General features: G+C 42.6%; 3 protein-coding genes across 15 annotated transcripts in view; all 3 read right to left on the bottom strand.

Moving 5' to 3' along the window:
- Positions 1–5348, bottom strand: part of LOC109902515 (RNA polymerase II elongation factor ELL) — a 42154-nt gene extending 36806 nt beyond the window's left edge. For both annotated transcript variants that reach the window (XM_020498920.2, XM_020498921.2), the window contains exon 1: positions 5161–5348. In XM_020498920.2, coding sequence (XP_020354509.1) covers positions 5161–5295 — 135 coding nt within the window. In that variant the 5' untranslated portion in view covers positions 5296–5348. The remainder of the gene's footprint in view (positions 1–5160) is intronic.
- A 132-nt stretch (positions 5349–5480) lies between these two features.
- LOC109902516 (peptidyl-prolyl cis-trans isomerase FKBP8-like) lies at positions 5481–17887 on the bottom strand. Of its 11 annotated transcripts, none has more exons than XR_004202378.1 (10): positions 17732–17881; positions 17006–17249; positions 16727–16896; positions 16426–16514; positions 12435–12655; positions 9040–9212; positions 8885–8962; positions 8688–8802; positions 7336–7470; positions 5481–7131 (listed from the first exon to the last, which is right to left on the bottom strand). XR_004202378.1 is itself a non-coding variant. In XM_020498923.2 (9 exons), exons 2-9 carry the CDS (start codon positions 17247–17249, stop codon positions 7045–7047), a joined length of 1197 nt encoding a protein of 398 aa, XP_020354512.1. In that variant the 5' UTR covers positions 17732–17887; the 3' UTR covers positions 5481–7044. The 11 variants fall into 11 exon arrangements, 3 of the variants coding, with proteins under 3 accessions (XP_020354512.1, XP_031641982.1, XP_020354513.1); XR_004202377.1 differs by having other exon boundaries at positions 8688–8782; XR_002256903.2 differs by having other exon boundaries at positions 7336–8802.
- Positions 17888–21241: 3354 nt separating this feature from the next.
- LOC109902517 (single-stranded DNA-binding protein 3) overlaps positions 21242–24649 on the bottom strand; it is a 104737-nt gene continuing 101329 nt past the window's right edge. Inside the window, exon 18 of one of the 2 annotated variants that reach the window (XM_020498925.2) lies at positions 21242–24457. In XM_020498925.2, the coding sequence (XP_020354514.1) occupies positions 24296–24457 (162 nt within the window). In that variant the 3' untranslated portion in view covers positions 21242–24295. Of the gene's footprint in view, positions 24625–24649 lie in introns of both variants that reach the window. The other variant, XM_020498926.2, reaches the window with a different exon arrangement.

Genomic DNA, 24649 nt, shown 5'->3' with positions numbered 1-24649 from the left:
CAGGTCCTCACCAGACATCACCGGCAACAACGTTGCCCATGAGCACAAACTCACCGTCGCTGGACTAGACGGGGCTGGCAAAAAGTGCTCTCCGCTGAAGAGTTGCATCACCAGGGTTGATGGTCAGATTCACGTTAGTCATCGAAAGAATTAGCGTTACATTGAGGCCTGTACTCTGGAGCGGGAACGATTTGGAGGTGGAGGGTCCGTCGTGGTCTGGGGCGGTGTGTCACAGCATCATCGGACTGAGCTTGTCGTCATTGCAGGCAATCTCAACGCTGTGCGTTACAGGGAAGACATCCTCCTCCCTCATGTGGTACCCTTCCCGCAGGCTCATCCTGACATGACCCTCCAGCATGACAATGCCACCAGCCATACTGCTCGTTCTGTGCGTGATTTCCTGCAAGACAGGAATGTCAGTGTTCTGCCATGGCCAGCGAAGAGCTCGGATCTCAATCCCATTGAGCACATCTGGGACCTGTTGGACTGGAGGGTGAGGGCTAGGGCCACTCCCCCCAGAAATGTCCGGAAACTTGCAGGTGCATTGGTGGAAGAATGGGGTAACATCTCACAGCAATAACTGACTTAATTTTGACCCCCCCCCCCCTCCCCTTTGTTCAGGGACACATTCCATTTCTGTTAGTCACATGTCTGGAACTTGTTCAGTTTGTGTCTCAGTTGTTGAATCTTGTTAAGTTTGCTGAAAATAAAACACAGTTGACAGTGAGAGGACTTTTTTCAGTACTGTCTGTCCATTTTGAGATGCTGTAGGCAAAAGAGTCAGAAATAATCGAAGATAAGAAATGTCATTTATTGAAATTTTTGCTAAACTCATCAAAATGACAAATTATATGCAGAAACTCTTCCAAACTGTTTCAGCTGGGAAGCATGAGAACATCTTTGTGGTGTAATACCAGTGAATATAGGATGAGGTTTATACTATTACATACTGACATAGCTTAAAAGGATAGTTCACCCAAACTACAGCAATCCATGCTTTGGTTTACCTGGCACCTTCTCCAAAAGCATTTGCCCAAATCCCATATATGGCACAAATCATATTGAAGTCACGACACTGATATTAGCTTTTCTCACACATCATGTTCAAATCTATAAGTGACTGTTGCAACTCAGATGTTAGATCATTTCAGATGATTTAGACAATGCTAATATCAGTCCCATGATTTGAATGTGAAACAAATGCTAAAACTTTAACATTTGGAAGAAGAGCAAGGGAAATAAAACCAAAGCATTTATTGGTTTCATACCTTGTACATAGACTACTTACAGGGTAAGGAAACCAATATGTCATTGTGTAATTTGGGTGAATATCCCTTTAAAGTATTACTCGGCATGTCTGTACGGGAGGACTTGTAGGTGCCTTGCTCAAGGGTACAGACAGATTCTTCACCTAGCGGGCTCTGGAATTCGAACAAGCAACCGTTTGTTTTTAATGGTCCAACGCTATTAACCTCTACGAGAGACATTTCAAAACAATTCCCTCAGCAGTGGACAATGGAGCCTTGGGATGAAAGGCATAAAAAGTGCTACTATTCATCAACTACAAGGCTAAATGCTCTGAAATCAGCGCCACGCTCAGGCAGGGTATAAAATGAGAAAAGCTATCCCGCATCGCCACAGATCACAGCGGTCCAATCCCTCCAGTTTAACTACCGCACATTTCTACCAGCATGTTAAATGTGCAACCAGAGGGAAAAACTCTAGACCACCTATACTCCACAAGGAGACGCGTACAAAGCTCTCCCTCACCCTCCGTTTGGCAATTATGACCATAATTCTGTCCTCCTGAGTCCTGCTTACAAAAGAAAATGTAAGCAGGAAGCACCAGAGACTCAGTCTATTAAAAAAAGTGGTCAGCTGAAGCAGATGCTAAGCTACAGGATTGTTTTGCTAGCAGACTGGAATGTGTTCTGGGATTCTTCTGTACACATCAGTCACTGGGTTTATCAATAAGGGCATCGATGACATCGTCCCCAGGGACTGTACGTACATACCCCAACCAGAAGCCATTGATTACAGGCAACATCTGCACTGAGCTAAAGGCTAGAGCTGCCGCTTTCAAGAAGCGGGACTCGAACCCATAAGCTTGTAAGAAATCCCGCCACGCCCTCTGACGAACCACCAAACAGGAAAAGTGTCAATACAGGACTAGTATTGAAACCTACTACACCGGCAACAACGCTCATCGGATGTGGCAGGGCTATTGCAAACTATTACAGACTACAAAGGGAAGCACAGCCGCAAGCTGCCCAGCGACAGAAGCTAAATTACTTTTATGCTTGCGTCGAGGCAAGTAACACTGAAACACGCATGAGAGCATCAGCTGTTCCAGACATCTGTGTGATCATGCACTCCGTAGCCGATGTGAGGAAACCCTTTAAACAGGTCAGCATTCACAAGGCTGAAGGGCCAGACAGATTACCAGGACGTGTAGTCCGAGCAGTCGCTGACCAACTGGCAAGTGTCTTCACTGACATTTTCAACCTGTCCCTGACGGAGTCTGAAATAACAAGATGTTTCAAGCAGACCGCCATAGTCCCTGTGACCAAGAACACCAAGGTAACCTGCCTAAAAGACTACTGACCCATAGCACTCACGTCTTGTAGGCATGAAGCGCTTTGAAAGGCTGGTCATGGCTCACATCAACCCAGAAACTCTGACCCTCCCCCCACCCCCCCAATTTGCATACCGCCCCAATCTCTATTACACCCTACACTGCCCATTCCCACCTGGACAAAAGGAACACCTATGTGAGAATGCTATTCATTGACTACAGCTCAGCATTCAACACCATAGTGTTCTCATCACTAAGCTAAGGACCCTGGGACTAAACACCTCCCTCTGCAACTGGATTCTGGACTTCCTGACAGGCCATCACCAGGTGATAGGGGTAGGTAACAACACATCCACCACGCTGATCCTCAACACAGGGGCCCCTCAGGGGTGCGTGCTCAGTCCCCTCCTGTACTCCCTGTTCACTTGTGACTGCATGGCCAGGCACTACTCCAACGCCATCATCAAGTTTGCCGATGACACAACAGTGGTAGGCCTGATCAACAACGATGAGACAGCATATAGGGAGCAGGTCTGCGGCCTGGCTGTGTGGTGCCAGGACAACAAACTCTCCCTCAACGTGATCAAGACAAAGGAGACGTTTGTGGACTACAGGAGGACCGAGCACACCCCCATTCTCATAGACTGGGCTGTAGTGGAGCAGGTTGAGAGCTTCAAGTTCCTTGGTGTCCACATCAAACTATCATGGTCAATACACCAAGACAGTCCTGAAGAAGGCATGACAAAGCCTATTTCCCCTCAGGAGACTGAAAGGATTTGGCATGGGTCCTCAGATCCTCAAAAGGTTTTCCAGCTGCACCATCAAGAGCTGGTTGCATCACTGCCTTGTATGGCAACTGCTCGTACTGCCCAGTACATCACTGGGGGCAAGCTTCCTGCCAACCAGGACCTCTATACCAGGCAGTGTCAGAGGGAAATCCCTAAAAATGGTCAAAGACTCCAGTCACCCTAGTGATAGACTGTTCTCTCTGCTACAGCACAGCAAGCAGTACGGGAGCGCCAAGTCTAGGTCCAAAAGGCTTGTAAACAGCTTCTACCCCCAAGCCATAAGACTTCTGAACAGCTAATCAAAGGGCTATCCAGACTATTTGCATTGTACTCCTAACAATGTAGCCTAGTCTTTAAATTAATGGTTTGTTTAGTTTGCAAGAAAATGCAACAGAATTATGATACTAATAGGCAATGTGCTTCAAAGACGAGCACAGCAGGATATCATCCATCCATCATTCTTATTACCTACATCAAGGACACTGGTAAGTGTTACCAGGGTAGGTAGCTGATGTCAAATATCACTGGCTGTGTTGGGCACTTTCTCTTCCCTAACTTAATTTAAAGACCATCATGAAAACACTTGCCATTCTACCTATAAAATTAGTTTGTTATACTGTAGCTAGCTTGCATGACCAGGCTTTTCTTAGTCAAATATATAATGAGCCAGCCAGCTCACCAATTAGAATCAAGCAAGGGAGGAGTAGAATCAACGGTAGGGAGGGGACCTTTTATATTGCTAGCTAACATAACTCGCCAAGTCCATGACTGACTATGATCACCTCAAGAACATTATTATGTACTAGCTTTTTTTAAATGGGAATCGCTGTAAATGAGAGGTTAAACTGACAAATGTCCTGCTCGATCTTGCAGTTTTTGGGCTACTGATGGCTAGCCTCCAAACTCACTTTTCAGGACTGCCAGAAGCAACAGAGCAAAACAACGTAACCTAAGGATTTTTATTGCACTTTACTTGTGGATCACAATTCATGCATAGCTGGCTAGGTAGCTAGCTGATGACATTGCTCGCCTGAGATTACTGTTAACTCAGCAAACTTAGCTAGCTACTAAACTTTGCCAAATGTCATCGATTGACCAAGTTACCTGTTCAAAACCACTCGCTAACGTTAGCGGTCTAGTTAGTTAACAGTTACCTACATACAATATATGGTTGTTGTTATAACGTTGGCCCCTAGCTCCATTACAGACCCCGAATCAAAGGTTTAACAGCAAATATAGGTAACAAGTTGGTTAGTTAATGTTGGCTAGCTAGCTTACTTTGCTACCTAGCGAGTTAATTAAGTTGACCGTTAACTAATCGATTCCGACTAGTGTTGGTAACGACAAAAAGTAGATAGCTGAATTCCTACCTATGATGACAAGAGCACTTGTTATGCGAGTTAGCGAGCCTTCGGGATAAAGCTAGCTAGTGTTATATCTGAAACGCATTGGCAGATAACGTTACCAGTCTCGTTTGCCACTACGTTCAGGTTTAAAAAAAGTTAACTAACCTGTATTAAAAAAAAAAAAAAAAATTATAGCTCAGTTGCTTAGCTTAAAAGGACTAACTTTTCTAGTGAGTAATGAGATACCATCTAACTCATGTAAATAAAATAGCTAAACGTTGGCTAAGTGACAATCGAACCAAATAAGCTTGCTGGCTAGTTCTAGTTGAGCTGGCATGGTTTGGCAGCGAAGGAACGTTACCATATCCACTGCTAGCGGCTAGCTCCGTCAGCCACCCAGCAAAATAGACCTAACTTGTAGTTAAATAATGTACTTGAGTTGTTAACTTACCTTGCTGCTCTGATAACCTTCAAATGCTTTCAAGGCGCTGTCAGTGAGTTTTACGTGAAAAACGGAGACATTACTGCCATTGCTCACTCGTCCACAGGACAATCCGTAGCACTGCTCCTCCTTCAACGCCGCCATCTTGCTACCATTTCCTCCACGCTCACGCACGAACAGTACAGTGTCGTAAACGCACAAACCTATCATTAGCTTTACAATGAATATTCATGTTACGTGCATTGCGTGATGAAGTCACAAGTTAAATTGAAATATATATATATATATATATATAAACATATCCACGTGAAATAAGGTCGACACATGTATAAGGAGGATTAATCATAAACGGTTTATTTACTTAAATATGAGGCATTGAGAATAGAATGTGAATCATTAAAAACATGAAACATGTCTAGTCAGTGGCTACCAGGGTACAGATGATACACACCAGAGATCTGCAAGGAAGAGGGAAACACTAGGTAACTGAACTACTCAACGTCTGACTGAATCCTTGAGTTGGGAATGTCCAGTCAATAACAAATTGGTACAAAAAAAAAATGCTCTAGTTTGCTAGCTGTAAAGCCAACCAGCAAAATAGATCCAACCTCGTTCCACGGAGGGTCGCTCCATTGTACTTGATTGATGAATTAAGATCACGGATTAGTTAGGAATTCCCCTCAACTGGCTGTATAGCGCTTAATTGGACACACATTGAAAGAAAAAGCACTGCCCTCAACGGAATGAATTTGACACCCCTGCTCTAAGCAAATGAGTACCTGTCGTCTGACAGATATTGTTTATATTGAAAAGGAGCGTAGTGTCAAACATAAAATAGACAAACAAATCCATTTACAGTAACAAGCTCTCATTTGACTTAAGTGTGTAGGCGTTGAGTCCATGTACTGTAATAACAGATGAAGTGCTCCCAACCTGTCAGAGATTGACAGTTGTACGGGTGACAAGACATTTTAAAGATTAGATACCAAAAGGTTAATTATACAAAAAAGGGTGTGGCTCATAGTACCAGAATTGACACACTTTTATTTAAATAAATACAAAATTAACAAATAAAGGAATGTGAGAAACTCAAACTCAACCACTGTCTTTTTACATATAGTCTGTTGTAGAGAAAACATGATACTTCTCATTTGGTGAGAAGTATCATGAATATAACACATATCATGAATATAACAAGTATCCTGAATTTAACAAAATGATAGATTATCAAATAGATGTTTTGTTAAACTGACCTAAAATTGGATTTAGAAGGTACACCCTTCAGAATTATCAAAAGTGAGGTATTCTCCATTGACTTAGTTTCTTCTTTCTGCCATTTAAAAGAATGTGACAGTTTCCGTCAACCAAGACTGTGGATCCCAGGGCCAGATAATACAGCATCTAGATTCATCTCATACCCATCATTGGCACTGTCCCAGTAAAAGAGCAAAAGCAGAATGCAAATAATTGCACAATCATATGCTTTAAAAATATAGGACCATATCACATTCGCTAATTTTAAATAACTTTGACCGATCATTCATAGAATTCTCATTTCAGAGTGCTCAATTTATATTTAGAATCATTACCATATAGGAGCAATTGACAATTTGTCTCTGGAAATAAATGGCCATATGCACATTTAAAAAGTGGTAAGTACTATTTATATACAAATGTTTATTGTATAGTATTTGTCATAATTCTCCCAAGCAGTGACAGAACAGTGTGAGAAACTTATGGACCGTCACACTAAAGGTTGTGGCAGATAAAGCCATTTCCTTCACACTTTTTTTTTTTACCAGTTCCAACAGGCACTGCCAGATATCCAGTTGCTTTTTGTGAGGTCCCACTGTGGAGGGTGCAGGCAATCACCAGAAAAAGTATTTGTCCTATCTAATTTCTGGCAGCTATGACAACTGACAAGGCGACACCTCCGATGGCTACAGCCGTGGCACCGAACAGCCATTTCCAGCTGACACCCTGGGGACAAAAGAAAACAAGATGTGAGGCTTTATGTTGACTTGGAAGACTGTTTCCTCACTTTGAAATACATTCAAAATGTAAGACATCCATGTACACCTCAAAACATATTTTTATGATCCCCAGCTGGGTTCAAATAACATTTTATGCTAGCATCAGTTTGTTGACATGAGCAGGTTAAGCCTCATGTGAGGACCGTCTCACCCATGATGACCTGGCCTGGTGTTTCTGCATGCCACCGCTGCCTGGGTTGCCTAGCATCTTCTTGTACATGGCCTGCTCGGCGTCTTTCTGCTCAGAGTGCTTCTTCACCAGCTTGGAGAGTTCTGAGTGGATGGTCTAACCCAGGAGACAGCAAAGTGTGAGAATAAGCTGCAGGCGTACTACTCTACCCCCTTCCCACAATCACATAGCCTGTGTATATAAAAACACATTCACTGATGACAACCCATTCCCTATGCACCATAATAGTCAGGTGTTCTGTTAACTGCAGGTGGCTTGATTATTAGCAATTGATGCCATTGTAAAATGAATATTCGTGCCAATACAAATCCAGCCAACAAAAGGGTAGTAAGTTAACAGCTTCCCTGCATGAAGCAGCCCCCTCATATCAGGTCTTAGTCATTCGTCTCAAGGGTTTGTGAGTGGGAAATTTAGGACATTTTCACAGTACTGGCCAAAATGTCCATTACAGCTTCCAACGAGCCACTTACAAGCACTGTGTTGTGGACAGAGGAGGGTAGAGAGTTTGGGTAAGTCTCCGCTCTTAGGGTTTCATCTCCCACTGCTGACAAGATTAAATGGGTGCTTCACAATATCAGGTTTCTACAGGGCCCCCCTTGGCATTCCCATGTTCAAATCAGCCGATACTTCTGGTCATGTACACAATAGTAATGTTTGAGGACAGAAATTACATAACTGCTGCAGTTCTTGTCATCTTTCCCCATTTTACAAAAACTTTTGTAGAGAGAAGATAAAGGCAAATTGTGTTAATTAAATTAATGAATTCAGACAAGAAAACCCTAACATCCTTAAAAAATTAAAAGTAGGGAGTGGACCACAATTTTTGCATATAAATATGCAATCTTCTAATCTAGACCATTGAGATTCTACTTGTAATGGTTTACTGCTCCTAATCTAAAACACTTCAGCAAAAACATTCCCAGGCAGCCACACTTGAGATGGTGTAACCAACTCTGTGGTGCACCCTGCAGCTCAGAATGCAAGAGCTTGTCTAATGCTAATAGAAAATGTCAACATATGAACAACTACCAGCCCAACACACTCATGCACTACATTAGTGTCCAAGAAGAAGAAAAAAACTGTATGGGACAATTGTATAAGGCATTCTGTCAGAGCATGATTTCACATTGGTGTGTTGGACTGAAAAAATACTGAGGTGGCAGGAGTGAGTGGGGTGGTGGTCATGAGTGTTAAGTATTAACATGCAGATGGTCCAAGTAGCAAACGCGCTGTGGTTCACCCTGGTTCTCCCTGTGCAGGGAGCAACATGTCTAAGCAATGCTTAGATATCACCTGGGCATCGATAAACCAACCTATTTACAGCAACAACACGAAATCAGATCCACCAAAATGAGTCTGCAGTCCACCTGGTTTCCTTCATCACCAATATTAGAGAATGTGGCACCACCTGGTGGATGTCAGAAAGAACTGCAAAAACATGTGGTCCTGAGAATTTGTTTTCATTCCACATCTTTCTAAATAATGATTTTGTGAATGTTGAGTGCAGTACCTTGTTGCTTGGTTCCAACTTCAGGGCCATCTTCAAATTCCTTATAGCGTCAGCATATTCTCCTTGCAAGGCCAATACCTACAGATGCAGAAGTCCATGGTGATGCTTTCAGACATGCACACTCAAATCCACACATTCAGTTGTGTGATACCTACCTTGCCTTTGCGGAATAGGGCTTTGATGTTGTCTGGCTGGTGGGCCAGCACTGAAACACAGGACCGTAGTGCTGCTTCGTAGTGATCCAACTTGAGCTGGGCAGCTGCCATGTTGTTTAGACACTTCACCTTAATGTCCATCAGCTCCTCCTCTTCCTCCGGGCTAATGTCCACTGAAACAGCAGTCACACACATCATCAGTTGGAGCCACGTGATGCCTAGTTTGATACGTGTCATTTCAGGTCACAACTTGCAGACTTGTTTACGTGCTGCTGTGCGTTTTGTTGCCAACCTTGCTACCTGACAACTTCACGGTTTTTACTAACCGTTTATATTTTTTGTTTTTCCCCCTCAACTTTTTCACTCCGGACGTTTTATCTGGACATGGTTCGTCAGGACCTCCACCAGCCGAAGCTAAGTAGTAACATTTAACATGATGCCTTCTAATTGCAGTCGCTGTACTCATAATATACAAGAGAAAGATCGCCTTATGGCGAGGATAGCTGAGCTGCAAGCCCAGCTTCAGATGCAATCGTTAGGCAAGGGTCATTTCAGTGTAGGAAAGGTTGAAACAGCGTCTGTTCCACCAGTAAGTACAGATAATAGTAGAAATCCCCGCAGCCGGACAACTTTCTCATGGCTGTTTTCTGCCCCTTCCAAAAGATAGAATTTGTAGATAATTGGCCCTCTTTCTGGGACTCACCCGCAAACAGGACCAAGCCTGGCCTGTTGAGGAGTGACGGACTCCATCCTAGCTGGAGGGGTGCTCTCATCTTATCTATGAACATAGACAGGGCTCTAACTCTAGCTCCACAATGAAATAGGGTGCAGGCCAGGCAGCAGGCTGTTAGCTAGCCTGCCAGCTTAGTGGAGTCTGCCACTAGCACAGTCAGTGTAGTCAGCTCAGCTATCCCCATTCAGACCGGTCTATGCCTCGACCTAGGTTGGGAAAAACTAAACATGGCGGTGTTCGCTTTAGCAATCTCACTAGAATAAAGACCACCTCCATTCCTGCCATTATTGAAAGAGACTGAACCTCAAAATAGGGCTACTTAATGTTAGATCCCTCACTTCCAAGGCAGTTATAGTCAATGAACTAATCACTGATCATAATCTTGATGCGATTGGCCTGACTGAAACATGGCTTAAGCCTGATGAATTTACTGTGTTAAATAAGGCTTCACCTCCTGGTTAGTGACCATATCCCCCGCGCATCCCGCAAAGGTGGAGGTGTTGCTAACAGCTCCTAGACCTTAGTGCTGCTTTTGATGCCATCGATCACCACATTCTTTTGGCGATATTGGAAACCCAAATTAGTCTACACGGACAAGTTCTGGCCTGGTTTAGGGCTTATCTGTTGGAAAGATATCAGTTTGTCTCTGTGAATGGTTTGTCCTCTGACAATTCAACTGTAGATTTCGGTGTTCCTCAAGGTTCCGTTTTAGGGCCACTATTGTTTTCACTATACATTTGACCTCTTGGGGATGTCATTCAAAAACATAATGTTAACTTTCACTGCTATGCAGATGGCACACAGCTGTACATTTTAATGCAACATGGTGAAGCCCCAAAATTGCCCTTGCTGGAAGCATGCGTTTCAGACATAAGGAAGTGGATGGCTGCAAACTTTCTACTTTTAAACTCAGATAGAACAAGCATCTCTGTTTTAGGTCCCAAGAAACAGAGATCTTCTGTTGAATCGGACAATCTTGATGGTTGTACAGTCGACCTCGGAACTCTCTGAACCCTGATCTCTTTTGACGAACATATCAAGACTGTTTCAAGGACAGCTTTTCTCCATTTACGTAACATTGCAAAAAAATAAGACATTTTGTCCACAGATTATGCAGAAAAATTTATCCATGCTCTTGTTACTTCTAGGTTAGACTACTGCAATGCTTTACTTTCCAGCTACCCCGATAAAGCACTAAATAAACTTCAGTTAGTGCTAAATACAGATGCTAGAATCCTGACTAGAACCCAAACATTTTATCATATTACTCCAGTGTTAGCCACCCTAAACTTGCTTCCTGTTAAGGCAAGGGCTGATTAGGGTTTTACTGCTAAACTAAAGCATTAAATAGGCTTGCTCCTACCCATCTTTCCAATTTGGTCCTGCCGTACATACCTACGCGTACGCTACGGTCACAAGACGCAGGCCTCCTAATTGTCCCTAGAATTTCTAAGCAAACCCCTGGAGGCAGGGCTTTCTCCTATAGAACTCAATTTTTATGGATGGTCTGCCTACCCATCTGAGAAACGCAGACTCTGTCTCGACCTTTAAGTCTTTACTGAAGACTCATTTCTTCAGTGGGTCCTATGATTGAGTGTAGTCTGGCCCAGGAGTGTGAAGGTGAACGGAAAGGCACTGGAGCAACGAACCGTCCTTGTGGTCTCTGCCTTGCCAGTTCCCCTCTCTCCACTGGGATTCTCTGCCTCTAACGACTATTACAGGGGCTGAGTCACTGGCTTACTGGTGCTCTTCCATGCCGTCCCTAGGAGGGGTGCATCACTTGAGTGGGTTGAGTCACTGACGTGGTCTTCCTGTCTGGGTTGGCGCCCCCCTTGGGTTGTGCCGTGGCGGAGATCTTTGTGGGCTATACTCAGCCTTGTCTCAGGATGGTAAGTTGGTGGTTGAAGATATCCTTCTAGTGGTGTGGGGGCTGTGCTTTGGAAAAGTGGGTGGGGTTATATCCTGCCTGTTTGGCCCCGTCCGGGGGTATCATCGGATGGGGCCACAGTGTCTCTGACCCCTCCTGTCTCAGCCTCCAGTATTTATGCTGCAGTAGTTTGTGTCAGGGGGCTAGGGTCAGTCTGTTATATCTGGAGTATTTCTCCTGTCTTATCCGGGGTCCTGTGTGAATTTAAGTATGCCCTCTCTAATTCTCCCTCTTGGAGGACCTGAGCCCTAAGACCATGCCTCAGGACTACCTGACCCGATGACTCGTTGTCACCAGTCCACCTGGCCGTGCTGTTGCTCCAGTTTCAACTGTTCTGCCTGCGGCTATGGAACCCTGACCTGTTCACTGTGATTATTACTATTATTTGACCATGCTGGTCATTTATGAACATTTTAACATCTTGGCCATGTTCTGTTACAATCTCCACCCCGCACAGCCAGAAGAGGACTGGCCACCCCTCATAACCTAGAGCGGAACCAGGCTTCGGCCTTTCTAGGGAGTTTTTCCAAGCCACCGTGCTTCCAAACCACAGCTGCACCTGTTTGGGGTTTTAGGCTGGGTTTCTGTACAGCACTTTGATATATCAGCTGATGTAAGAAGGGCTATATAAATACATTTGATTTGATTAGTAAATTCCAGGGAGTCTTGTGCCCAGGCCCATCCAAAAACAGTGCTTTCGCAAATAACAAAAAAAAAATCTGTCTCTACGGTCACCTTTAGAACTGGACTCGGTGATCTGCAGGGCAAAGCCATAAGAGTTTACAGCGAAGGCGTAGTCTCCTCTTTGGTAGTAGACATTCCCCCTCTCCCTCTTCTGCCCAGCCAGGGCAACCCTCTCCTGGGGGGAGAGGAGCTCAAGGTCAGGGGCCTCAGTGGCATCCAGCAGCTGTACCTCCAGGGCCAGATCAGCACTGGGAAGCACCTCAGGGGCAAGGCTGCCAGTGGAGACAGTGGTGGAGGCCAGGGCAGGGAGCACACAAGCAGAGAGCAAAGTCAGGTCGTGTACTATAAGCAGTGAGCTCAAGACAGCAGCATTCCACTCACAGCTCTTTCTTAAAAAATGGAAGAGTGCTGAGGAGTTTAGCTCCCATTAAGAGGAACACAAGTTAACCCTTGTGTTGTCTTAAGTGTAAAAAAAATGACCCACCACTGTTTAACCTTCTTGGGATAGGGGGCAGTATTTTCACTTTTGGATGAATAGCGTACCCAGACTGAACTGCCTCATACTCTGTCCCAGATGCTAATATATGCATATTATTATTGGATAGAAAACACTGAAGTTTCTAAAACTGTTTGAATGATGTCTGAGCATCACAAAACAAACAGGAAGTGAAATCGATTTTCAAAACAGTGCCTATTGAAATCCCAGTGAGATAGAGGATGCACTTCCTAGGGCTTCCACTAGATGTCACCATCTTTAGAAACTGGTTTGAGGATTCTACAATAAAGGATGGGCTCATAATAGCTCTTTGAGTGAGTGGTCTGGCAGAGAGACTCGGTCTCATGACGCGCGCTCCCGACAGAGTTTGCTCTCGTTCCAATGCTTTTCTTCAGACAATGAAATTCTCCGGTTGGAACCTGATTGCTGAGTTATGTTAAAAACATCCTAAAGATTGATTGCATACATCATTTGACTCGTTTCTACGGACTGTAACGGAACTTTTTGAGTTGTTGTCTGGAGGAAGTGCTCACGCCTCACGAAGATGGATTACTGGCCTGAACACGCTAACAAGTGGCTAAATGATGGGCTTTATGGAACAAATCAGTAATTTATTGTCGAACTGGGATTCCTGGGAGTGCCTTCTGATGAAGATCAAAGGTAAGTGAACTATTGTGTTTTTTCTAGCTTCTGATGACGCCACAATGGCGGATATTCCTCTGGCTGTTTTGGGTTCTGAGCACCGTTCTCAGATGATGCTTTTTCCGTCTTTTTTATTATTATTATTATTTTTTTTTTTAATCGGCGGTTGCAGTCTCTTTAATTCTGTGAATAACACTTGCATCTTTTATCAATGTTTATTATTAGTATTTCTGCAAAATCACCGGATGTTTTGGAATCAAAACATTACTGCACGTAACGCACCAATGTAAACTGAGATTTTTGGATATAAATATGCACATTATCGAACAAAACATACATGTATTGTGTAACATGATGTCCTATGAGTGTCATCTGATGAAGATCAAAGGTTAGTGATTCCTTTTATCTACATTTCTGCTTTTTGTCACTCCTACCTTTGACTGGAAAATGGCTGTGTGTGTTTTTGTGACTTGACTCTGACCCAACATAATCATATGTTGTGCTTTTGCTGTAAAAGCATTTTTTTAAATTTTTTTATTTATTAAATCGGACACGATGGGTAGATTAACAAGATGTGTATCTTTCATTTGCTGTATTGGACTTGTTAATGTGTGAAAGTGACATATTTACAAAAAAATATTCTTGAATTTCACGCGCTGCCTTCTCAGCGGAATGTTGTCGAGCCCTAGAAAGGCCAGAGAAATCCCCCGAAATTATATTTTTTCAACTTGAAATTTGATTACTTTTCCTAGTGACCCCAACATTAGAAAAAGTGAAACGTTGCCTCTGTTCATGTTTCCATTAAAGATGTACACCACCAGGGTACAAAGATTGTCTGAGGGTCATTTTTGACCCGGCAGTTCTAAAATCATTTACACCACACAAAATTTAGATTGTGGTAATTCAGTAGCACACAGACGAAATTAAAGCGCTTGTGCATGTGCAGGATCCCCCCTCCACATGATTCACAGACAAAATAAACATGCTTTACTAATGTGGAATGCAGTCAGAGGCTATAAAGGTGCTGCAGATGACAGTCTTTCACACTTTCTCAAGAATGCTACGATTTGGTCACCATGAGTCAAGACGTGCGGGAGACAAACTGGCGGCCATAAGAGACGTTTAGGAGAAGTTGGGGGAGCGTCTGCCATACATCTACAACCCTGGGCCTGAAGTAACAGTGGATGAGCAGCTGGTTCCATTCAGAGGTACATTTCTATTTTCATATCTGTAATGTAAGTGATTTTCACCGTTAATTGTATTATGTATTGCTGTAATAGCATTGATTTATGTGATTAGTATCAGTGTCACAGAAAACAATCTCTTTTGTCAAAAGGTCACAATCCTTTCCAGCAGAATATGCCCAGCAAAGTAGAGCATCAAGATATGGGTGGCCTGTGACACACAATCCAGCTACGTTTGGAAGATGCTAGTCTACACAGGGAACCCAACCAGCGGAGGCCCGGAGAAGAACCAGGGGATGCGGGTTGTGCTTGATGTGACAGATGGACTGAGGGGGAACAATGTCACGTGTGACAATTTCATCACCTCTTATGAACTCAACCAGCAGCTCCTGAAGAGGAAGATCACCATGGTTGGCACAGTTAGAAAGAACAAGCCTGAGCTCCCCCCTGCACTCCTCACAACAAGGGGGAGAGAGGCCTTCTCATCAAATTTTGCCTTCACCCCCACCACCACTCTAGCTTCTTACCTCCCAAAGAGGAACAATAATGTGGTCCTCCTGAGCACACTGCACAAAACGGCTGAGAACAGTGATCGTGAGGACAGGAAGCCAGCCATCATCCTGGACTACAACAAAGGAGGTGTGGACAACCTGGACAAGGTGATTGGAACTTATAGCTGCAGGGGGGTGATGACTAGAGGCCAGTGGGCCATAACATCATTGATGTGTCCTCATACAAAGCCTTCGTGATATGGAACAAGATCAACCCTACCTGGATGCCTGATAAGCAGAATAAGAGGGTGTTGTTCTTGGAGCCCCACACATTCAAAGAAGGGAGCGCCTCCCTCGCACAGCAGCGCTTGTGAAAGCTGTTCAGGAGGCTGAATATTGGCCTGAGGCTGCAGCAGGCAAGATAAGGAGATGCCAATTCTGCCCCCCAAAGAAGGACTGTAAAACAAATACTATGTGCTGCACATGTGAGAAATACATCTGCAAAGTCCATGCACAGACACTTGCATACTGTCATATGTGCTAATTAGAGTTGATTGATTTATGTTCTTCACATTTTTGTTTTGTATCTATTACCTTATTTTATTGTTGTTGTTTATACACCTTGTAGGTGGGGGCAATGGTTCCAAAAATGGGAGAAGACTATGTTAGCACTTGTAGTAGTTGAATTCCTCATTGTACAGTATAAAATAATATCATTATGTTGCAAAAAAGGTTCAAGACTTAGTTTCCCTTAAATAAAATGCATTCAAAACTACTTTGTGCACATTTCTGCTACTTTCTTAGGCTATACAAGTGCCATCTCTTGCAAAAAAATGTGTTTACACCTATGCAGTACCTTTAGCAATAATAATTTAAAAATAAGTGGTGTCCACTGATTAAATGCAGTCTTTCTGCATTGTGAAGAGGGGAAAACCCAGATATTCACAAAGTTTGTGATGAATGACAGGTTGTTTCTTCATGCAAAATAGATTTGGGGTTTAAAATTCAATTAAGCTGCTTTATTTGAGGGGTTTAGTGAAGGCGGGTCATTTTTTGGGGGAGTACAGGGGAGTATACAGAATGTTAAGACGACACAAGGGTTAATCTAGTTTGACGAGTTTTCTTTATAGGTAATTACAATCTTAGAATAGATGGCTTGTTTGGGTAACAACAACGAGACATGCCAGTGAAACCACAAAGAACCAGCAAGATTAAGAAACCCTCCATACCTCCCCAGGGCACCATATGCATATTTAGCATCGGCTTGGACGAGGGCCGTCTCCCCCATTTCCATGAGCTGCACTGTGAGATCCAGAGCCTGCGAGAAAGCACACAAGGGTTAAAACCTGATAGTTCTACTTCTCATCTTAAATCAAAGATCAAAGTTGGAGGCATTGCTGGTGGATAAAAGCAACACTGAACTTGAAACATACATTTGTTCCATTTACATTTCTCATATCTACTCACATCACTTCATTGTATAGAATCAGATCAGATTTGCCGTCACTTAAAATACTAAGTAGAATGTACCTGGATGACATCACCATCTCCCAGAGTGAAAGACAGCTCCGGTTGCTCTTCTATAAGAGTCCCATCAGCCAGTGAAGTCTTCAGGTGAATCACGACATTCTGGCCTTTTGTGGGCCTGCTGTCTGGCCCATTCCCTGCCCGCAGAACTTTCTTCCTTAGCTGGCCATTACCTGCAAATAGATAAGTGAGAATAAGCTTAACCAAATGGTGACGACTGTCAATATGTGATCATTGTCCTTTTTCTTTGACCTATGGTAAATATAAGGGTAATTTTGTTACCTAGTATATCCATCCACTCATCTACTAAAGATGAAGGGCTAGCATCTTGGTCCTCTGCAGGCTCTTTTTTAGTCTTCTTCCCACCCCCAGCATCTTCCAAAGGAGGGTCATCATCAATTTCATCATCATCCAACATCTCAAAGTCTTCCCCACTGTCCAGCAGCGATGCTTTCCCTGACTTCTTCCCTGTTAGAATCATCTGTGGGTTATCACCTGCACCAGTCACCTCCACTTTGTCAGTCATCTGTTGAAATGTCAATGTGATTTAGAAATACAGCAGAGAAAAGATAAGCATGTTTTGGTAAACAGCATAAACTGTGCCTTTCAAATAAAGGGGTGTTATTGGCTATACACACTGGAATTATACAGTGCCTCTTGTTTAGAAAGAATGGATTGCTGTGGTTTGACCAGATTCATCTATGATTCTGGGTCTGGTAACTTTAGCTCGTCACCATAACAGTGAAGACGCATTTCGTTTCTTAGAAACGTTCGAAAACAGCCAGTTAGCTAGCTTGCTACAGTAGCTAGTTTAGTTAGTCAGCAATACATGTTCAGGATTTCAGTGGGTGTTTCGAATACTTTGAGAAGTTTGTTGTTGTGAGTTAGCTAACGACCAAGCTTGCCTGCTAGAAGGCTAGCTAGTTAGTTGCTATCTTATACAAAAATACCCCTCTTGAATTGAGTCCTTCATGTTTATTTTAACGATGCTACAGTGAGTACCCTTACCTTATGATATGCTTGATAAAAGGACAGAATGCCTGATCGAAGAGTTTGTGACAATAGCTAGCTTTGCTTGATGCTTCTGTCATGCGATGGAAGACTCTTCCTGAGTTCACCTTGGGCCTAAACCAATAACCTAATTTAGCAGGCGTAGGAAGCCTTGGCCTGACATCGTTCCTTTATTTCTATTGGCTCATCCTCTGTAAGCGATCACGCGATTGGTAGATCCAGATGACAGTCAAACAGATTAATTGGCTGTTCAAACCAATGATATAAACCCTGGATTGCTGATGCTCTGCATTGACAAATGAGAGGCTTTGAAGCCACCAGTCACCATATCGAACCCAACATATTACCCGTAAAACCTAGCGGTCAAATAGGGAAATGGTTCCATTAATTTTCCCCATAGGAGATTTTGAAACAATTAAATTAAGGTCTGTGTTTCACGTCGGCTTACCCTGGTTTTGGTAACCACGTAAATCGCTTTCGAACAAGGTGACTTTTATCAATATATTCGGCTCTATTTAATTTCATTAGAAAATGTTAATTAGCGTTAAAGTAGACATCATGCAAAACTACAAATCCACACCTTTGCTAACAGGTATTGAATTGTGTCAATTAAAAACTTGCACAAGACTGTTCACAGAATCTTCCATTTAAAGAAATGGTTCCAATTTATTCATTACTATGTTTAGCTAGCATTAGATAGTTAATAGTTTACCTTTACCTCGATTCAGCAGTCTCATCATGGCATTTGTAGTTCTTTATGATAGCCATATCAGCAGCAATTTACATATATATTTTCAAAATGTTCATTTTACCTTCATTTATCTAGGAATGTCAGTTAAGAACAAATGTACATTGACAGCCTACCGGGGAACAGTGGTAGGCTTGTTCAGGGGCAGAACGACAGACTTTTACCTTGTCAGCTCAGTGATTAGAGCCAGCAACCTTTCATTTACTGGTCCAACACTCTAACCACTAGGCTACCTGCCGCATTTAATTTCTGGGGGGGGGGGGGGGGGGGGGGGTGAATATATTGAATATATTGATAAAAGTGACCTTGTCCTAGAGAGATTTACAGTTATCAAAACGTCACAACAGGTTAAGCCAACACGAAGAAGCAGTCCTCCATAGGAATGAATGGAATTCAACAGTATTTTAAATAAATCTAAATAAAAGGACAAAATTACATGTATTTAATCATGTTTGGTGTATACCACACCTCGGGTCTTACTTACATATACCACACCTCGGGTCTTACTTACATATACCACACCTCGGGTCTTACTTATATATACCACACCTCGGGTCTTACTTATATATACCACACCTTGGGTCTTACATATACCACACCTCGGGTCTTACTTATATATACACCACACCTCGGGTCTTACTTATATATACACCACACCTCGGGTCTTATACCACACCTCGGGTCTTATACCACACCTCGGGTCTTACTTATATATAGCACACCTCGGGTCTTACTTATATATACACCACACCTCGGGTCTTACTTACATACACCACACCTCGGGTCTTACTTACATATACCACACCTCGGGTCTTACTTACATATACCACACCTCGGGTCTTACTTACATATACCACACCTCGGGTCTTACTTACATATACCACACCTCGGGTCTTACTTATATATACCACACCTCGGGTCTTACTTATATATACCACACCTCTGGTCTTACTTATATATACCACACCTCGGGTCTTACTTATATATACCACACCTCTGGTCTTATATATACCACACCTCGGGTCTTACTTACATATACCACACCTCGGGTCTTACTTATATATACCACACCTCGGGTCTTACTTATATATACCACACCTCGGGTCTTACTTATATATACCACACCTCGGGTCTTACTTATATATACCACACCTCGGGTCTTACTTACATATACCACACCTCGGGTCTTACTTATATATACCACACCTCGGGTCTTACTTATATATACCACACCTCTGGTCTTACTTATATATACCACACCTCTGGTCTTACTTACATATACCACACCTCGGGTCTTACTTACATATACCACACCTCGGGTCTTACTTATATATACCACACCTCGGGTCTTACTTATATATACCACACCTTGGGTCTTACATATACCACACCTCGGGTCTTACTTATATATACACCACACCTCGGGTCTTACTTATATATACACCACACCTCGGGTCTTATACCACACCTCGGGTCTTATACCACACCTCGGGTCTTACTTATATATAGCACACCTCGGGTCTTACTTATATATACACCACACCTCGGGTCTTACTTACATATACCACACCTCGGGTCTTACTTACATATACCACACCTCGGGTCTTACTTACATATACCACACCTCGGGTCTTACTTACATATACCACACCTCGGGTCTTACTTACATATACCACACCTCGGGTCTTACTTATATATATACCACACCTCGGGTCTTACTTATATATACCACACCTCGGGTCTTACTTATATATATGCCACACCTCGGGTCTTACTTATATATACCACACCTCGGGTCTTATACCACACCTCGGGTCTTATACCACACCTCGGGTCTTACTTATATATACCACACCTCGGGTCTTACTTATATATACCACACCTCGGGTCTTACTTATATATACCACACCTCGGGTCTTACTTATATATACCACACCTCGGGTCTTACTTATATATACCACACCTCGGGTCTTACTTATATATACCACACCTCGGGTCTTACTTATATATACCACACCTCGGGTCTTACTTATATATACCACACCTCGGGTCTTACTTATATATACCACACCTCGGGTCTTACTTATATATACCACACCTCGGGTCTTACTTATATATACCACACCTCGGGTCTTACTTATATATACCACACCTCGGGTCTTACTTACATATACCACACCTCGGGTCTTACTTACATATACCACACCTCGGGTCTTACTTATATATACCACACCTCTGGTCTTATATATACCACACCTCGGGTCTTACTTACATATACCACACCTCGGGTCTTACTTATATATACCACACCTCGGGTCTTACTTACATATACCACACCTCGGGTCTTACTTACATATACCACACCTCGGGTCTTACTGCGTATAGCTTCCCAAAATATGTTACAATCATGGGGGAGTACCAAGATGGAGGCGCGGCAGCTTCAAAACAGCACCCAGTAGTCATCTAGTGTATATTTAAATAATTGGTTCAAAAGAAAATGACTGAAAGAATTTATATGGTTGCCAAAAACACCGAAATAGGTTCAAAACACACATTTATTTATAATTTAGTATAAGATCATTTAGTATAAGATCACTTTTTATTCTCTTAATGGATACATTATTCTCAAATGAGCGGTCATATTTTATGATGTCCTTGCAAAAGTTTGAAAAGCGTCAGGCTGTGTGAAGTGTCAATGAATAAAATAAATACACACTGATGATCAGATGCGCACAGAAAAAAAGACTCGAACAACGAGGAAAAATCAAATTACATTTATTATTGATGCAGTTTCTTTTTTGATAAGCAAATTATCCATTTTTCTTTCAGTCTAAAGAAACTTTACAATATAAAGAAACATACAAAGGACATATTTATTACCTACACAAGACACCTAACTCCCTAAGACAAGATCTGAACTATCCTACTATGAAATACAAAGCAAACCCAAGGGACAGACTGCTTCATATAGAATACTGCCATGTCATCAGAAAGGACAATGAACGATACAGGAGAATATTTATATCCCCTCCCCTTGACCCCTGTCCCACACAACCATCCCATCACCCGCAAATCTTCCTAATGTTACAGTATTATACATCACAATAGAAGTACAGAGATGACCAACAATTGTTATACACAGAGGACTGAGAGAGGATCAGTGAGAATCAATATATACAACGCTATTTCATCAGGAGTGAATAGCAAGGACACAGTTTTTCCGCATAAGCATTACTTTTGATCTATTCTTTAATTTAAAATGACATTAAGCATGTTTTCCTTTTTAAAGTTCTTAAATTGATAAAAATCCTTCATATTAAAAACTGTAATAATAGGTGGTCACATGTTTTAATGAGACGATGGCCTTTTGAGTAGGCAATAACCATTCTTAGAAACCATTTGAGATGATTTCTATTGGTAATAGAAGACAAGGACAGAGTGAGGACGCTCCAATTGCAAGAATAAACAGCATCATTGACATCATACATCCCCTTCACCACCCTCTCGGTCCTTACGAGATAATAAAACGACGCCTCAAACCCAGCTAAATGGATGACAGTATATTTTCACATATGTATCCCGACCAGAAATAAGTGTTTAGGGTGCAGTTACTGTATGTTCACATGTTCAAGTAAATTTACATGAATATTTCATTTTTACCACAATTTTGTTTTGGCCAATCAAAATGTCCAGCACATCGTCTCTTTATTATGAAAACATGGACAAGTCATTTATAATTTACTTTCAGCTGTATACATTGGTAGTGACTGACATATCAAAACATGTCAATGATATCAAAATGCATTATACAGTATTTACAAAAAAGGAAATTAAAGGAAAGGAGGGCTCAAGAGTGTGAGGATGGGGCTGTAGGGGGCGGGTGGGGGACAGAGGGCTGTGTGCCAGTCAGTCTGCTAGAGGAACACTGGAGTTAGTCGTTCCTCAAAACAACTTACCCAGAAGATGTCCCTGTTCAGCTCTGAATCCAAGCTACTCCATAAAGTATCTGCCAACACTATAGCAAGGTCACTGGCAAAAGACCAATCACAGACAGAAGCCAGAATGATATTAAATAAGAACAGAAATATGTAGCTTGTTGAAAAATGACTTTTTGAAATAAACGGTATCTGCCGCTTAGCACAACACACAAGAAAATCACATGAAAGTTTGAGGAACAGCCTTGGGTCAATTCACTCCTTAGGTGTAGATATTCTATGGCCTTTTTTGCACACAATTTATTGAATAGACTTCATAGAAATTAAAACAAAACAAAAAACTAGAATAAAAGACTTTGTTTGACTCACAATTCAGTCCAACCAGGTGGAATTCTCTCATTTCTCAAAGTACATATTCAAGTGTGAGTAGGTGCACTAAAAGCTACTCGGTTCTATAGAGCACTCCTTTCTTGTAGCGGGAGAGTGAATTAAGCCACACCGTGCAGTCCCTCCAGTCATTTCACACTCCCATCACCAGTGGTGCTACAGCCACCCCATACCCAGGATCTAGCAGCCCATGGACAAGCCCAGACCCAGAGGGAACAGGTGGATGGGAGCTCTGTGGAGTTGGCCCCTCTCTAAACTATGGTTGCATGTGAGAGGGGTCAGACACCGGATCATAAGGATCTGTGAGGTCAACTCTAACTGGAAGGAAGCAGATGGAGGTTTGTACACCAACAACGACATGAAAACCGATAGCAAGTGGCCTGTATGACAATCAGTAAATAAAGATTGAGCCTGGAGATTGTATGCAGGGTAACAGTCAAAGCAATGCAGGAGGAGAAGGATCCACTTTCAGGATTCACAGACAAGTTGTATATCAAAACAACAAATAAACAACCACAATACAAGCTAAATATGTTGTATTTACAGGCAAGAGCAAATCCATAGAAGAACATAGAGGGTCTGTAAAACCCTTTCCGTCTTTACTGAATTGGAAGGACACAGGTCGCAAGACAGAATACATGTTCAAAGCCACCCGAACTGAAAGTAGAATTAGCAATTGTCCAAATTACATTTGATCAGTCCATCTTTGCACAGTAATGCAACAAGCCTGAACAAACACTTATATACACAGACTCAACATTTTGGGAGGGGTACGTGTGACCAGACATGTAGAAGACTGACAGACTAGAGTACCAAAGGATAAAGAAGTTTCTGATATCGCCTCCATTTTCACATTGACGTTTTGGGGAACTCCAGTGATAACATGGATGGGGAGTGTCAGGAAGGGTCATTCCTAGATGAGTGATCTCAAGCAGGTGAACAGCTATTCTTGTACTCCTATCGCACTCTGCTTGACTGTTTACATTTTGGTGCCATGGTTTTCTGGTAGTAAAGACATCGGCTACAAGTTCTACGAAGAACAGAGAGGTATGCGTAGGGCGTTGAGACAAAACAAAAACTAACAAGAAACATCAAATACCTAAAATCATGTAAACAGAAGTGTCATTGTGCATTTTTGAGTGTGTGCTTATTCTGTTGTCGATGTTGTTGAGATACAATGTGCCCTTAACAGGAAATGATAACTACATCATTATAACAATATCAATTATGAAAATGATATCATTATTATTAATAAAATACAAACATATAAACTGTTCTTGCCCTAATGCATCAGCAGTTAAGCTTTTCATTTCAAAACAAGGACACATTAACTGAATGAAGGTGAGCCTCAAACCTCACAACTGCTGCATGCAAAAACAACATTTGAACAAACAAATAATAACATGATAAAGTAGAGTGGAGCCACCAGCCTTGATGCTGAGAGAACTGTTGCTGAGGAGGGTTCCTGCAGACAGCCAGAGTCCCCCACTCTCACTGTCCTGGGCCTGTGAGGAAACCAGGCGGAGAGGGAGAGTCACTGAGCTGGCTCTTCCTGTGGCTCTGAGACTGTTTCCTGCTCAGAAGCCCCACTTTGCACACACTGGGATGGGTGATCTTGATGGGAGTCCTGCGCTCCAGTGACATCCCGTGGGGCTGCAAAACACAGCACGCCATCCGGGGGGGGGGGGGGGGGGGGCAATGCAAGATGCAGCGGGGTGGGAGGGTAAGGGGGAGAGATAAAAAAAAAAGAAACAAAATAAAATAGAATAAAAGATAAAATAAAAAATAAATCACACACTCATCGTCATGTTGGGTGAATACTGCAAAGAGAGAAGAAGGGAAGGG

This window comes from Oncorhynchus kisutch, linkage group LG13, assembly GCF_002021735.2.
Source record: "Oncorhynchus kisutch isolate 150728-3 linkage group LG13, Okis_V2, whole genome shotgun sequence".
Lineage (NCBI taxonomy): Eukaryota > Metazoa > Chordata > Actinopteri > Salmoniformes > Salmonidae > Oncorhynchus > Oncorhynchus kisutch.
The sequence above is the reverse complement of the archived record's forward strand: the minus strand, read 5'-3'. Positions and strand labels throughout refer to the sequence as shown.